Raw genomic sequence first — 17,048 nt, forward strand, 5'->3', positions numbered from 1 at the left:
ACCCTGGGCCGGACATGGTGGCTCATGCTTGTAATTCCAGCACTTTGGGAGGCTGAGCGGGTGGATCACTTGAGGTCAGGAGTTTGAGACCAACCTGGCCTACATGATGAAACCCTGTCTCTACTAAAAATACAAAAATTAGCCAGATATGGTGGCAGATGCCTCTAATCCTAGCTCCTTGTGAGGCAGAGGCAAGAGAATTGCTTAAATCCGGGAGGCAGAGGTTGCAGTGAGCTGAGATCATTCCACTGCACTCCAGCCTGGGTGACAGAGTGAGACTGTCTCAAAAAAAAAAAGTGCACCCTGTCTTGCCACTGGCCCTGTAGGATCTGGCCCTGCCCCTCATGGGCCCCTGGGACTGCGCTGCACCACACTGCCTTGCTTTCTATTCCCTGGAAATGTGGAGACCTTTCCCACCTCAGGGAAGGAATTAGAAGCCGAAAATACCCTTCCATGCTGGACTCTCCAGGACATGGTGCAGCCTCAGAGGCCTTCCCGAATTCCCATGGCAGTGCGCTCACCCTCGCTGCTCTCTTATTTCTCTCTGCTTCTTCCCAGGCATTCCTCACAATTTATGACAAAGTTTGATTCATGAGTCCGATTGTTTATTTTCTTTCTCTGTCAGTAGACTGGAAGCTCCCTAAGAACAGGAGTTGTTCTACAGTAGACAGGCCTAAGCAAACCTACCCCAAAGTCTGAGGAAGCTGAGAAGTTGAAGAAAGAGGCTGAGAAAGCTAGGGGACTTTCCGACAGAAGCCATGTAGGTGTCTCAGGCGGCGATGAGAGGAGATGATGGATCCCCGCATTAGCACCCAGACCCAGGGCTCATATACCGTAGGGTAGGGGTGGTTCAGATGGGATTTGTAAGACAATTGAAGTGTAATATCATCAAGGTTGTTTGACCTACAGGTAGCACTTATGGACTTACAGTAAGTACTTACTCTTACACAGGGAACAATAGATAAACTGGAAATCATAGAGGCCCTGCCTTGGAACTGGGGTCACTCAGTTAAGTCAATGTGGCAGGTTAGCTTTCAAGATGGACTTGTCTCAGCTTCCACAGGGGTCATGTGTTTTATTCCTGATGGGTCAGCGGCTTGTAGCATAGAGCCTACACGGAGCAGGTGCTGGCTTTGAGCCATGGCCATGTTCTGGAGGCACCCCTAGAGGCTGGGGGCTGGAGTGGAGGGTTTGCATTTAGGTCTTGGTGACTTCAGGTTTCTGACTTACCCAGCTTGATGGACACAGAGTTGTAAAAGCTGAAATATATGAGGAAGAACAGCTTGGAGAAGAGAAGGAACCAGGTTTGCCTTATAAACATGGAGTTTGAGGTGCTGGTGAGATAAGTGTGCCCCTAACATTTGCCAGCCGCAGGAAGTGGAGAATGGAGGACCGCATCTGATATGTCCGAATACATGAAAGTTAAGACTAAAGCTCACAAACTGTCATATAAAATGTATCCTGCCGGGTGCAGTGGCTCATACCTGGAATCTAGCACTATAGGAGGCCGAGGCAGGTGGATCACCTGAGGTCGGGAGTTGGAGACCAGCCTGGCCAACATGGAGAAACCCTGTCTCTACTAAAAATACAAAATTAGCTGGGCGTGGTGGCACATGCCTGTAATCCCAGATACTCGGGAGGCTGAGGCAGGAGAATCACTTGAACCTGGGAGGCGGAGGTTGTCGTGAGCTGAGATGGCATCATTGCACTCCAGCCTGGGCAACAACAAGAGCAAAACTCTGTTTCAAAAAAAAAAAAATAGTGTATATTCTCCTACCTAATTCTCCAACCTCCCACCTTCATCATGGCCTGGAGCTCCAGGTTGGAGGGAGGATTCTCAGTCACCTCTAAGTGTTGCTGCCACAGCACAGCCCACCCCAGCCTTTGGCCCATGTCACAGCTCCACCTCTGTTTCTCTTCCTCACCCTGCTCTGTATCATACATGCGTGTGGGTGGGTGATCTGCCCACAGGTTCAAGGTCTCTCCACCTGCTCCCGTCTCTGCTATCAGGACTCTTGCCAGCGCTCCACCCAATCTCGGGCAGTGCAGTGTGCCCACATGGGGAGGAGGCCATTTGGGCCCCAGAAGTGGAGAAATCTCAGGATCTGGGGCACCCAGAGTGTGGTGGAGAAGCAGGGTGCACGGGCTCCATGTTGGTATGTTCCTGTGGACTCTGCACCCTGTGGGGAGGGGTGAGACTGTGGGTTAGCTACAGCCCGACCCTCTCAACTCTGGGTGGGGTGTGCATGTGAGTGCACAAGTGAGGGAGTCTCCTGGTCAGCTGGAATCATGAAAACGAGAGTTCAGGGAGGGTGGGAGTGGTGGAGCCTCAGCAGAGAAGTTGATGGTCACTGATGCTGAGGAAGTAGATTGGGTGGAGGGAGGAGAATGGCATGTTGAGTGCGCTCCCCACCAGCCTCACTCACACTCGTGGACACTGCGGCCTGTGTCTCGAGGACATGTTTTGAGAATTCAGCCGTGGGGAATGGAGGTCCATTGGTTCATATAGTCAGAGGCTCTGTATTCTAACCCCAGCTTTGTGATTTTCCAACTGTGCAACCCTGGGCAGTGGCTTAGCGTCTCTGAGCTTGCCTCCAGATTCAGATCTGTATGATGGGTTTCTTAATGCTTCATAAAGTAGGTGTGAGGAGGGGTTGAGGTGCTATTGGGAGACACTTTGTAACTAAAAGGCAACTGTATCACTTGTGTTAGTACCAGTGACATGAAACAAAAACTGAAATGGCGTTTGTTAAAAACCAGAAATTGCCTGACTTAGGGCCCTCAGGTCTCTCACTGGGTGCCCTGCAGGGGACTGAGAGCCAGGGCAAGACTGAGAACCTGGGGCGGAACTGCAGGGAGGAAGGAGGTGGGGCCTGCTTACCAACCAGGCCTCGGCGGCCCCTTCCCCCTTCAATCCCAGGCCCCTGCATGGCAGGGAGAGGACAGTTCCATCATGGCAGGTTCTTTCTAGGTTGGTGTGCAGGGTGGGGGCCTCCAAGGAGCAGAGGCATGGGGAAGGGATTTGGAGGCGCTGGGCCTAGGAGGAGAGACTCTTGTCTTGTGGGCAGGAAGTGTGAGGTGTTGAGCAGCTAGGGAACCCTGGGGAGGCGGCAGGGAGCAGGAGGGGTGTGTGTTGTGGTGAGGAGGAGCGGAAGTCGGAAGCTCCAGCCGTCACAGCCACATTCACTGGGCAAGCCGACTGTGCAGCCAGGAAGTGCTCTTGGGGACCCCAGGCCAAGCCATCCCTTCTTGGGTCCTTTGGAGGTGAGTTAAGTGGGTCTGCCTAGGGTGGGGCTGGAGGAACCTGCGGGAGCAGGGAATATGGAGAGTCATATGTGGGTCTTTGTGGCAGGGGCTGGGGCAGATGGGCAGGCGAGAGGCAAGGGCTCTGGCAGTGCCGTGTGTACCTGCCACGAGCCCGGGCTAGGCTAGGCCCCTTCTTCCCCCCTTCCTGCTCTCTGTCTCATCCCCCTCCTCCCTCAGCCTACCCCTCCTCATCTGACCCTTCTCCCATTCCCTGCCCTGGCCCCACTGACCCCTGTTGTTTCCCTTCCCTAGCTCCCAGCAGAGCCCCTGAAGGTCTGCAATAGTGAAGGGTGAAGGAAGTTCCTTGCTAAATCTCTTGTGAGTGTCACTGGGTACCCAGTGACTGCTCTGGCTGAGTACCCAGTGGGGGCTTTTGTGGCCAAAGGCCCCAAGTGATCCTCGACCCTAGACTCCGGAAGGAGGGAGTCTGGAAGGCCTGAGTTTGGGGTGGGGGCAGCTCTGGGTGTGGTTGCTGTAGGAGCTCAGAGTCAGCTTGGCCATGAGGGGACTCCCAGCTTCATCTTGCCTTCCAGGACCATCCTGGAGAAGCTTGAGGAGAGGTAAGGGGACCCTCCTTGCTGGTTTAGCTCTGGCTTAGGCCTGTTGTCCTGATGGGCAATAGGAACCACTGAACTCTCAAAGTGCACCTGTGTGGGACACTCTAAGGCCCACTGTAATCGTTATTGTCACAGTAAAGGGAGTTGCATGGAAGGAAAGTCCCCTGACACCACCATTCCCCCCTTATTCCAGGGCCTAAAATCCCACAGTTGAAGTCACTCCTCTGCTAGAATGCAGGGAAGGGTGGCCTGTCATCAGCTGATGATAAATACTCCTCCGCATCGGACCTTGGCCCAGCTTTAAAAAGTGGGCCCCAAGCAGGCCTGTCTCCCAGCTTCCTAGGACTCTAGAGCATCACATGGCCCCTCCTCCTATAGACAAGGAACCGCCTAGCATGGGGATTGGAACCCGGGCTGCTGAGCTCTTTGTTGGGGAGACCCACAGAAGGGGTGAGGGATGTGGGGTGAGAGGACCCAGGGAGGAGAGGCCCAGCCTGGCCCCAGCCCCCTAGGGGTCTTTGTCCTCCCCAGGCAGCAGCTGTCCTGGGTCCCCTTTGGCACTTTACCCCTACCCCCATGATCTCTCCCTTGGATCCTCTCTGCCTACCTCAGACTGCCATCCTCTGCTCCCTTCCTGAGCCTCAGCTGGCCTCGCCACAGGCCTTCAGTAGCACTGGTTCTCTCTCTCTCTCTCTCTCTCTCTCTCTCTCTGTGTGTGTGTATGTGTGTGTGTGTGTGTGTGCAAATTTGCATGATAGCTCTTTCTGTGTGGGCAGGATGTGGGGCCTTCTCGAGTCATTTCTCTCACAGTGCTTCAGGTCCCAGGTTCAGACAGAGGCCTCTGTCCTGCAGCTCCAGGCCAGGGAGCTCCATTCATGGTTCCTGCCTGCAGCAACATCTGTAATTCAGCAGCTGCCTGGGCTGCAGAGGGACAGGACAGGTCACCTCCTAAGTCCTTGGACTGGCCAGAAGCCTTCATACTTTTTCCATAGGAGGGAAAACATTTCCCATTTCCAGGGTAAAAGGAGGGAACGTTTGCTTGCTGAGTCTGGAAGCTCAAAAAGGGAAACAGAGACAGGCACCCTCTGGATGAAGGCTCAGGGCTGACTCCTTGAGGAGGCTGAGAGCTGAGCCTGACCAGGAGGGCTATTTGTTTTTGTTAATTTTGGCTTCTCTAAATGGACAGCAAAACAACAAAGTTAAACTGAGCAGGACACGGTATTTCCTGAGCACCCACTAAAGGCCAGGCCCAGCACTCAGACCCATTCCAACTTTACAACAAACCTGTGAAGTATAGCTTTACTGGGTCTTAGTTCCTTATTTTACAGATAAGGAACCAGGTGGAGTTTTTCACCCAGAGTCACATGGCTTGTCAGCTGTAGAGTTAGGATGGGATTCTGCTCTGCATTCTTCACTATGACCCTGAAATGGGCAAAGGAGGGTGGTCAGTGCTGCGCACTCAAGGCCATCACCTTCCTACTCAGGGCAGGCTCATACCCCAGCCTCTGTGCCCGATCTCCCGGTTCTTCAGCCAGAGCACTGAGGTACAATGGTTCAGAGGGTGCAACTGCAAGGCTACAATGCCAGGCTGAGGGTGAAAAACAAACTCACTGTTAGAAAGCACAACCTGGGTGCCAGGTGTCAGCTGGGTTCCTTCCTGCCCCCTAGGGTCAAAAAAGAAATTGCCTTGAAGCCAGGGGGTGGGGCAGGTGGGAGGGACTCTGTCTTCTAGTCCCTCAGCCACCACTTTCTGTGTCCTTCAACTCCCACAAGAGGGACATAAGGCTTAGCCCCTGCAGTATTCTCCATGAAAAACATGCACCCCCTCCCCACCGTGGTGAAGCTTCCCTGAAATACAGTCAGCTGTGTTCAAGAAGAGTGGCTAGTGGGCAGCAGAGTGGAGCTATGCTCTCTCTTTCCCACCTGGGCTCCCTCCCTGCTCCCTCCTCTCTGAACCCTCCTTAAACTTTCAGAGCCACCTCAGTGCTCAGAAAAGATGAAGGACCACTTTAATGTAGAGGTAACAAAACTCAACTGGTGGGGCAGATGGCAATTCTTTTGCTGCGGATTCCTTTCCTCCTGCTTTCGTTCTGGTTGGGATAATAGACAGGAGATTTTAAAGGAGATTTTACTAAACACCAGGGGTGGAAAAACACAAGTAAACCAAGAAAATTTTAGATGCATAAGACCTGGGCTCTGCTGCCTGGTTCCTGGCCTGCCTCTGCCTAGGGGGTGCCATTCTGCCTCGGGGATCAAAGGCTAGTTCCATCCTCCACCCTTCTGAGGTCAGACCACCCTCACCTGGGTGACCAGTAGGACTGCCTTTATGGCCTTAGGAAGTGACTTCACCTTTTAGGTCATCCTACCTTTCCATTCAGGCAAGAGCAATTGAAAAAAAAAAAAAAAGTAAGACATCTTTTAAACACACAGTTGCGCAGTGCCCCCTCTACAAGTGGAGAGCACAAACGAGACGATTGAATGGGTCCTCCTTTCTGTTACGGCTGCTGCCTGGGAGCCAAGACCCATAGGACATTTTGGCTGCTGACCTGGTAGGGATCTACCACTTGGGGACCGCTGCCCTTGGAGCACTGGGCTTTCTGGAGAGAGGAGGAAGAGGTGATTGGTCATGGGCAGACTGGCCCCCACGAGGAAGTCTTCATGTTATAATGATGCTAATTCTCTTCTCCAAGCCTCGGTCTTGCCAGTCCTCTGGCCTGGTTGTTGTGGAGGGAGAGTTCTGAGGATCCATCCCATCAGTGTGTCTCTCCGTTTGTCTGTCCATTCATCTAGCCAACCTCTCTCTTATTTTCACAAATGTTCTACAGCGCCGACTTTCAGCCAAGGAGGTGCTGCACAGGAGTTTGACTGACTCTAGTGAATTCAGGAATGTCCAAGAGAATTGATCAGAGGGCAGGAGGAGAGAGTGATGCTTAAGAGAGCTGTAACCTGGGTTCATGCCCCAGCTCAAGTCACAGGCGGGCCTGAACGTCTCACGTCAACGCTAACCTTTAAGTTTCTAATCTACTTGAACTAAACCTCTCAAGTCAATGCTGATCTTTAAATTTCAAATCCAGTTGAACTAAAGTATGCCCCCAGAGCTTTGTGGGTGGGAGTGGTTTAAAAAATCGGTCACATAAAGTGACTAAGCCATTCGACATTTTTGTACTGAGACACAGTGGTGAACAGGAAACACAAAGAACCTGCCGTCTTGGCGCTTACCTTCTAGGCAAACTAGAACCATGCGGGTAAACACACTGGGAACTACACACCGGGATAAACGCTCAGAAAGTAAAAGTGAGGGGTGGAGTGTAGTCACATTGGTTTTAATTGGTTTAAAAAGTCATAGCCGGCCAGGTGCTATGGCTCACGCCTGTAATTCCAGCACTTTGGGAAGCCAAGGCAGGTGACCTCAGGTGGATCACCTGAGGTCAGGAGTTTGAGACCAGCCTGGTCAATATGGTGAAACCCAATCTCTACTAAAAATACAAAACTTAGCCAGGCATGTTGGCAGGTGCCTGTAGTCCCAGCTACTTGGGAGGCTGAGACAGGAGAATTGCTTGAACCCAGGAGTCAGAGGTTGCAGTGAGCCAAGATCATGCCACTGCACTCTAGCCTGGATGACAGAGCAAGATACCGTCTAGAAAAGAAAAAAGCAATAGCCAGTCATGTTGGCAGGTGCCTGTAGTCCCAGCTACTTGGGAGGCTGAGACAGGAGAATTGCTTGAACCCAGGAGTCAGAGGTTGCAGTGAGCCAAGATCATGCCACTGCACTCTAGCCTGGATGACAGAGCAAGATACCGTCTAGAAAAGAAAAAAGCAATAGCCAGTCATGTTGGCAGGTGCCTGTAGTCCCAGCTACTTGGGAGGCTGAGACAGGAGAATTGCTTGAACCCAGGAGTCAGAGGTTGCAGTGAGCCAAGATCATGCCACTGCACTCTAGCCTGGGTGACAGAGCAAGATACCGTCTAAAAAAGAAAAAAGCCATAGCCAGTCAAACTACATGCCTTGTCCCCGTCGAATACCTGATCTGTCTCCACCCTTCTTGTCTCCATTGCCTTGGGCTCCCCTCCACTGACCAGTTCCTCACCTCCCACCCCTCCCAGGCTCCTCAGGTGCTGCAGGTCCCAGAGATCTGCTCTCTTCTCTTTGCTCAGAAAGCCGCTGCAGCCTCTGGTATTTATTGTTTTCCTTTGAAAAAACCCAGCAAGGAACACTGGGTTTTTTCTGGGAAGGCAAGTCCAATCCTCATTTATATCTAGCATCAGCATTAACGTGTACCCAGAGGGCCGCTTTATGTACACATATATATCTATTTGCAAGTGCATATGTGCAAAGAGAGACAATTTTTCATCTTATGAAAAATTCAGGATGCCCTTTCCAGCAGGCCCAGTCCCGCACTCCCACTCCCATTCCCATATTGGCATGGGAACGTTTCTTGCCAAGTGAGTTGACTAATGGTGAGAGAAGGTGAGTTGGTGTTATCTGAGCAAAATGCTCTGATGCCCACAGGGCCATAAGGCTGGCGCTCATTCAGGTACAATGTGTGGAGTTGGGTAAATGAGAACAGGAGAAGGGATAAGGGGTGGTGCATGGCAGGAGAGCTATTTGGGCCCAAAGACCAGGCCTTTGCAGAGACCTGGAGGCTGGTTTTAGGGTATGGGAAGGGAGGCAGTTGGGTAGAGCTAGGGATGTCCCATGTTCTGGTACCTGTAAACCAGGTGCTTTTCCCCAGCTTTTCCCTCTATCTCTAAATCGACATGTCTTCCTAGTCATTTCTTATACCCGATGGGCTGGTTTCTTGAGGAGGCTGCAGTGGGATGTGGTGGGGTGAGTCACCTCCATGCTCACACTCGGTTGCTCTCCACCAGGCAGGCCTGGGGAGGGAGATTTGGGGTCCAGGGTGTTTTCTCTAGTACAGACAATAGATCCGGAGGTTCCTTGTCCCTTCTGCCTTGGAAATAGAACTGTCTCAGGCCTCTTGCCCAGAGAGCACTGAGGGTGGACAAGGGCAGCTGCATGGGGAACAGATAGTGGTATAGACTTAAGGAGTAAACCATACAAATCCTCTGCCTGTTACCTGGAGGTGGTGATGTGAGGTGGAGAGGCAGAACCTAGAATGAAGGCTGGATCCATAGGAGAATGAAAGGCAAGACTGTTAGTGGAAAGGGGTCCCAATCCAGACCCCAAGAGAGGGTTCTTGGATCTTGTGCAAGAAAGAATTCAAGGTGAATCCATAAAATGAGGGCAAGTTTATTAGGAAAGTAAAGGAATAAAAGAATGGTTACTCCATAGGCAGAGCAGGAGCTTGGGCTGCTGAATTAAGGATACCCGTATCTTGAGCCCACCTCTTATCTCATCCTGTGACTTAGCATGCCTAGCCTACTGGGAATGCAGCCCAGTAGGTCTCAGCCTTATTTTACCAAGCCCCTATTCAAGATAGAGCCGCTCTGGTTCAAACACCTCTGACAAGGTCAAATCCAGTCCATTTGATTCAGAGCATCATGTACAAGATTAAACATAAGAAAGGGCCCCTCCTCTGGAGAAGTCAGCCTGTTGGGGAGGCTGCCATAACTAGGGGTGGAAGGGCCCTGAAGGCTGGTCAGGGGCCATTCCGGGTGGGCTGAAACATCAGAATCCTGAGGCCAACATCCAGCAAGTCTAGATTCTTGTTATTCTAAAACAGGAATGCAGGGGTTGGGTCAGAGGGAGGGGTAAAAACCCAGAAAGAGATTCCTTTTGGAGACACTATAAGAAAAAGGATACTTTCAAGGTGAATAAGACACTGAAATGCATCCTGGTCCTCCTTCCTTCTCTCAGGTGCCCTCCAGAAAGAAGGCATGGGGCAAAGCGATGTTTTCTAGGTGACCTTGAATAACAGCTGGACTCCCTGACCTTGTGAGAGAGCGCTGAGGGTTACCACTTACTGAGTGTCTAACGGTGGGCCAAGCCTGGGCTGAAGGCCAGGCGAATCACCTCCATTAACCCTAGCTCCCCTCTGCCGTGGGCCTCCCAGATGCTAAGGAACTTTCCAGGCTCATCCACTCAACTGTAGCTGGCAGGACGAGGGTTTGAGCTGCGGTCCATGTGGCTATTGATTCAGCTCGTGTTCTCTAGTGCTGGGCAGGGAGGAGCCGACCCCCAGCGGTTTGTTATGTGTACTGGTTGGGGCCCTGCATGCCAGTCAAGCTCCTGTCCTACAGCCTGCCTGTGGCAGGACCTCGGTGTGAGGTCTGGAGCCCTGGACGAGGACACCTGGGTTCACTCTGTTCATACTGGAGCAGGGACAGGGCAAAGAGAGCTGCAGACCGGAAGGTGGGTGATCTGGAGTCAGAGTCCGGCCTCTGTCACCAGCTGTGGGTCATTAAGCCAGACTCAGGCTAAGGCTTCCTCATCTGTTAAACAGGAACATGCAGGGGACTGCTCATCTTTCAGGTGCGAGGCTGGGGGAGTGGTAGGTGGGAACAGGCTTGGTTAACTGTATGCGGAACGGGCTGTTGTTCTTGGGGATCTGGAAGTCACACATGGTTCTAAATTGGGAGCGTGCATGTGTTTGTTAATAGTCTTGTTCCCCAAAATATTCCAATACAGCTCACAAAGCACACACACAAGGCTTCAAGACAGAAATCTGTGAGTGAAGAAAGTGAGGCAAAGGGAAAATAAGAAAAGACAGCTGCTGGGTGCAGTGGCTTACACTTGTAATCCTACCACTTTGGGAGGCCAAGGTGGGCAGATCACTTGAGGTCAGGAGTTCGAGACCAGCCTGGCTAACATGGTGAAACCCCATCTCTACTAGAAATACAAAAAAAAAAAAATGGGCAGGGCATGGTGGTGGATGCCTGTAATTCTAGCTACACGGGAGGCTGAGGCAGGAGAATCGCTTGAACCCAGGAGGCAGAGGTTGCAGTGAGCCGAGATCATGCTGCTATACTCCAGCCTGGGTGACAGAGCGAGACGCTGTCTCAAAAAAAAAAAAAGACAGCTGAGCCAGGGTTCTTACGACATGCCATAAGGACCTGTGTACTTGACCCTGCACTTCCACTTTGTGGAGAGCCAGCACGACGAGACAAACAAGTTACAAGCTGACAGTGTGCTTTGGATCAAAACAAGCCAGCTATTCTGAGGAAGCAGGGTTGCTCTGAGAGCCATGTAAGTGGTGGACTGCATGCAGGGAATGGAGATGCAATGCATGTTTCTAGAAAACACACTCTGAGGTTCCTGGGCTCATCTGATAAGGGCCCACCCAGAGAGTTAGTGCAGCCCGTGCAGACAGCAGCTCTGGGCAGATGTGAGGCAACTCCAGACTGACATGGCCGCCACATCCCAGCCTCTTCTTCCCTAGAAGGCAGGGATCTGCTCTCCACGCAGCAGGTAGTCTGCTGAGTGGTGGGCAGCAGGACCGAAGCATCCTCCCTTCATGAGGGCTTGGACTGAGTTGAGCAGAGAGCCCCTTGCTGCATCCACCTGGGCCAAATTCCAAGCTGTCAATAGCTTACAAGGACCAAGAAGCAGCCTGTGAACCAGCCTCGTGAACAGGGTAGGCCCCAAGGATAGGAGCCTTGGAAAGTGGAAGTAAGGCAGGCTGTGGCCTTCCTTTTGTGGGTCCCTGCTTCTTCCGTGAGTCGGCTGCATTCTCTACCTACAGTCTGTGTCTGTTTGGCTCCCACATGCTTTGGTTTACTGCTTTGGTTTACATTCTGTAAACAGAATGTAGACCAAAGCATGTGGCTGCTTCCTTGATACCTAAAAGCATTTCCACCTTCTGTTCCTGCTGCCAACCACCTCGGTCTCCACGCTCTCCAATCCAAATGCCCAAGAGAAGGATCTGATTTGGCCAGTTTGTTCTTTTCAGCTAAGCCACATGGGCTACCTTCAGCCAACAGATGGGTGTCTTTGGGGCAGGTGCTGCCCTGGTGCAAGTTTAGAGACTGTGGGGTCAGATAGAATATGTGGTACACTCCTTCCTCCCAGCAGGGCTGTGGTGGGCACTGTCCCTTAGCAGAGGGCTTAGATGGGAAAGACACTCCAAACATATCTAACACACTACATATGTGCCTCCAAAGGCTGACAGCCCTTCCCTAACCTGCACTTGCTTTGGGCATTTCCAGGGTAGATATGGATTCCCAGTTGCCCCGGCGGTCAGTGCTCCCCCTAGTCCACACAGTGAGACTGTGAAAGCAGATACTCCGGGGGACTCCTGCACAGCTTTTGCTCTATGGATGATGGGTGACCACAGACTCTCTGGTCAACCCCAGCCCATGGAAATTCTCAATCCGTACTTGGGAGACAGCCTGGAGCCCCACCCAGGAGAGTGCCCAAGGGAAACGTGCACCCATGAGGATCTACCGGAGCCTTGCGAGGAGCAAACCTGGGCCACTGACCCTCCTGAATCTACCAGACAAGATGCTCCTCCCTGGGGCTCTGGTGTGGAGCTCACACACCTGGGGAGCTGCTCTGCCCAGGGGGAGCACAGGCAGAGCACAGCATCACCAGGGTCACCTGTGAACAGCCATCTACTGGGGAGCCCACAGCAGAATCGGAGCACGTCCACGCAGGTAGTGTTCTGGGCAGGCATCCTGCAGGCCCAGATGTGTGTCCTAGACCTGGAGGAGGAGCTGGAGAAGACAGAAGGGCTCAAGGCTGGGCTGAAATGCTGTCTCCCCACGCCCCCTGTGGACCTCCCTGGAGTCACAGGCCTGCACTCCAGCCCACCTGAAGATGAAGACTCAGGGGAAGACAGCAGCGAGCCTGAGGGGGAGGGCCAGGCATGTCTGAGAGAGGGAACCCCAGACTCTTCCCCACAGTGGGTAGCTGAGGAGGATAGCATGTTCTTCAGCAACCCCCTCTTCCTGGGGAGTCCTTTCTCAGAGAACAGTGCTTCTGGAGAGCGCTTTTCCTGGGGGGCTTCAGACTCCCATGCAAGTGTGAGAACTGGACCTGAGAGCCCAGCAACTCTGGAGACTCACCTCCCAGAAGGGACGGTGCTGTGGGAACTGGAAAGTGAGCCGGATTTGGGGGACAGTGCTGCTACCAGTGGGCATCGTACCCCTCCATTCCCTGTGCCCGTCTATAAACCACACTCCATCTGCTGGGCCTCAGTGGCTGCCACTGAGGGGGTTCCTGCAGCACCTCCTGGTCAGGGGGAGAGTGAGGTAAGCCCAGTCTTGGGAACCAACCGGGGCTGTGCTGGGAACACAGAAGGGAGGGTCTTCCTCGGGGGTCACCAGGCCCAGGACCTTCTTTTCTGATGTGAAGAGATTTTGGGATAACCTGCATCAGTATATAGCAGGGTAATAGAGCAGAAAATCAGGACCAGTGTTTTCGTCAGAATGATAGGACATTTTATCAATGCCATGATGTCAGCTGATGTCAGCTGATAATTAAGTCCACAAATGTCTCTATCTCACCAGCTCCAAGAGGCTATGCTTAGATACGTTTGGAGAACAAACATGTCCTCCAATTGCAGCATGTTCCAGGCCATTCTGATTCTTCCCCTCCCACCTCCAAGACATTCCCAACTGTTAGCAGGGCAGTGCTCAGCCTGCAAGGGTGACCTCTGCCCCTAGCAGAGAGATGCCTATTTCAAAAGTCCTGTCCTCTCTCTTCTTGACAGATTTCAGCATGTTGTTACTTTAAGCTCACCATCTGTCATTCTTCCCACGTCCAGTGTCAATAGATCAGGCCCATATGACAATGGCAGAGATTCTTAATATCAACTAAGGATGGGGACATGCTCTGTGAGACAATAGGGAGCACAGTTTTCCCAGGGAAGCCTCTCTTTAAGAGATAAGGAGACTCAATATAGTAGAGTGTGGCTGTAATTTTCTAATCTCTCAATTCCCTGAGAACAATGAAGAGCTACTACCCAGAGCAACTCTATTAGCCAAGGCAACTCTATTACCCAGAGCAACTCTATTAGCCAGGGCAACTCTATTACCCAGAGCAACTCTATTAGCCAGGGCAACTCTGTCACTGTAGCCCTAAGATCAGAGGACCTCCTAGGTACTGATGGGAGTCCCCTCCACATGGGCCAAGGCCCTCAGTGTAGGGCAGTGGCAGTTAGGGCTGTGCCTGTGGAGGTCCATTTTCTCAGGACTTTCTTTTTTCTTTTTTTTTTGAGACGGAGTCTTGCTATGTTGCTCAGGCTGGAGTGCAATAGTGCCATCTCGGCTGACCCTCCACCTCCCAGGTTCAAGCGATTCTCCTGCCTCAGGCTCCCAAGTAGCTAGGATTACAGGTGTGTGCCACCACACTCAGCTAATTTTTGTATTTTTAGTAGAGATAGGGTTTCACCATGTTGACCAGGCTGGTCTCGAACTCCTGACCTCAGGTGATCCACCGGCCTGGGCCTCCCAGAGTGCTGGGATTACAGTCATGAGCCACTGCGCCTGCCATGGACTTTCTTGCTCCGAGCACTAACTTCTCAGAGGGAAGCCTGGGAGCGCTATAAGTTGGAGATTGGCTTCTGTCTGTGAAGGGAGAGCCCACCCAGCCCAGTGCCTGGGGCTATCACCCTCCCTAAAACACAGCACCTCCTTGGGCTGGCACCACCTGAGGCAAGGCCATCTGGGCAGACTGTGAAGGGAGGCCTCATGGGATTTGAGGAAGGCCCTGGGAGCAATTTTCCTCTAGTCACCTCTTCTCTCCTTCTCTCCTCTGTTTCTCTCTAGACTTCTCAGGGAGATAGGCTTGGTCCTGCTCCATCTGCAGCACCGTGTGTGGACGAAGCATTCAACTGGGAATCAGGATGTATTGGATCTGATTTTGTCCCTGCTGCACATCCTGTGCAATCTTGGGCAAGTCACTTCCCTTTTCTGGGCCTTACTTTCTCCATCTTTGGAGGAGGAATATGAGCCCATTCAGTTCCAGGGCCTAGCACCGACAATCCTAGCATGTGGAGCTTCTCACATCCAGGACTTTCTGAACTGAGGCTCCAGCCTGGGTGGGAGGATTACGGTGGGGCTTCTGCCTACTCATGGCATCCTTCCCAACCCCTCCTTTCCCCATCATTTCCCTGCCTGGCCTCTCCCCCATCCACCTCTCTGTGCCTCCAGGGCTCATGGGAATGCCTTTGCCTCTCTCAACAGGCCTCTCCCAGCCCTGAGGGCTGGCAGGGAGGAGGTCCTTTTTGGCCCCAGGTGACTCTTAACTCCCAGGACAGAGGTGAGCCCTAATAAGGGGGTTTGGGAAATTGGGTCCTGGAAGTCTTTGGAATTTGGAGTGGGAACAAAGATCATTCTTGGATCCATGGTTGCCATTAATGGGTCCCATTGTATTGTGTTTAAGCCAGACAGACTTGGGGTTAAATCCTGCCTCTTTAGAAAGTAAATGAAGGAAATGTACAGAAGGCCCAGCATTTCTTACCTCTGGGTCTTAGTGGTTTAGCAAAGGTCCTGAGCCCTTAGTTGCCTGGAGGCTGGAGTCCTGGGAGCCCGCTGTCTGCTGCCTCTGCAAGTGGGAGAGGTCACTGCCTGAGGGAGGGACAGGGCATGCTGCCAGGCTCCAGGGGAGGAGCCCCAGGGAGGGAGCCTCTGGAGGTGGTGCCCAGGCTGTTCTCCTGCCTCCTGCCCTGTGCCCGCCTCACTTCACATTCTTCCTCAGGTGAGACGGAGGCTGGGCACCTCCAGGAATCTGGTCCCACCTTGGCCTCCAGCCCCTGGAGGAGCCCAGCTTCTTCTCCAGAGCCTAGCAGCCCAGAATCTGAGAGCAGAGGCCCTGGTCCCAGGCCCAGCCCTGCATCGTCCCAGGAGGGCAGCCCGCAGCTTCAGCACCACAGCTCAGGCATTTTGCCCAAGTGGACACTAGGCGCTTCACATTCTTCACTCTTGGAGACGGATGGGGAAGAGCCAAGGTCCTTGAAGAAAGAGGAGGCAGGGGAGGCCCCAAACCCAGGCGAGGACGTAAAGAGTGAAGGAATAGCCAGGCCTGCAGAAACTGGAGACACCCAGCCTGACATTCACCGGACTTCGGCAGAACAGTAAGTCTCAGACTAATTGGCTGTCATGCTCTTAATGATGGATACGTTTAAGAATATCCTAGTCTGGATGGAGCGTGAGAAATGCACATTGGAATTAAGCCTACTCATATTTGTTAAGCAAGGATTATATGAGTGGGCACCAGGAAAGAGTTTTGAGAAAGACCATAAGGTTCAGAAGCATCAGAAACAAAACAGCAGATAGTTGTACATGTGGAGGTGAGATCTGAGTGTGCTGGGGCAGGGCTTTCAAAGAAGCATCCACAGTTGGAGACTAGGAGAGGAGGAAGGGGCGGAAGTGTCCAGGGAACCTGAGCAAGGGCGTGTGCCTGCCCAGAAAAATGGGAGTCATGCTGGCAGGCCAGGGAAGTACAAGGTCAGAGCTTGTGATGTGGGGATTATGGACAGCTTTGAATTTGAGGAAGTATCTGGGAGGCATTCACCAAAGAACCTAGGCCTGGGGCACTGGCTCAGATCTCATCAAGTGGAGGTTTGATGGGGACCAAGGGAATGGATCCTGGGGCCCAACATAGGATTGTGTAACCCCAGAACTGTGACCAGAGGTAGGAATAGGCCAACTGGGAAACCATCCTAGATGCGTACTTGTCCCAGAATGCTGCCTCAAGACTGTCAACCCCTGGGCTCTCTACACTGAAAAAGGGGTTTTGTTCTCTAATTGGCTGAATGTGAGTCATATTAATGGCACTAGCAGGAGCCAGCAGTGGTTCATGTCATGGACATAACGGTGCAGTCCATGCAGGTTAGTTGTTGCAAGGGTGCCTCCCTGAGCTCAGGGCCTTGAATGGTGGGGCCTGGAGGAGCTGGACCCAGTGCCTCAGGGAAGAGACAGAGTCGCAGCCAGACTGACTTAGCCTGGCCTGGGACCAGGAGAACCCCAAGAGGAAGGTAGTCATGCAAGGTCTCCAGGTCTGGGGCCCTGCGCTTTCTCAGGTAAAGCACAGCCATGTTCCGAGTTTATCTCACCTCAGGCGGCAGGTGCGTCCCTGTGAGGACCCCAGCGTTGTTTTCTCCAATGCAAGGCACGTGGGATTGTCTCCCTCACCTGTCCTGCGGTCCTCCTATACCTCCTTGTCCCTTCCTCACCTCCCAACTCTGGCTGTAGCCTCCACTCCTAGATCTGGAGCCAAGAAAGCTGAAAGGATGGGCTGAGAACAGGAAGCTAGGTGAGCTCTAGTAATGGCAGCAGCTGGGGT

At 52.7% G+C, this 17,048-nt stretch overlaps 1 protein-coding gene across 2 annotated transcripts in view; it reads left to right on the forward strand.

Moving 5' to 3' along the window:
* PSD4 (pleckstrin and Sec7 domain containing 4) overlaps positions 1-17,048 on the forward strand; it is a 45,876-nt gene that overhangs the window by 13,434 nt on the left and 15,394 nt on the right. Inside the window, exons 2-5 of one of the 2 annotated variants that reach the window (XM_011959485.1) lie at positions 11,969-13,012; positions 14,540-14,656; positions 14,948-15,023; positions 15,462-15,837. In XM_011959485.1, the coding sequence (XP_011814875.1) occupies positions 12,080-13,012; positions 14,540-14,656; positions 14,948-15,023; positions 15,462-15,837 (1,502 nt within the window). In that variant the 5' untranslated portion in view covers positions 11,969-12,079. Of the gene's footprint in view, positions 1-11,968; positions 13,013-14,539; positions 14,657-14,947; positions 15,024-15,245; positions 15,838-17,048 lie in introns of those variants that run through there. The other variant, XM_011959486.1, reaches the window with a different exon arrangement.

Source organism: Colobus angolensis, unplaced genomic scaffold (genome assembly GCF_000951035.1).
Source record: "Colobus angolensis palliatus isolate OR3802 unplaced genomic scaffold, Cang.pa_1.0 Scaffold498, whole genome shotgun sequence".
Classification (NCBI taxonomy): domain Eukaryota; kingdom Metazoa; phylum Chordata; class Mammalia; order Primates; family Cercopithecidae; genus Colobus; species Colobus angolensis.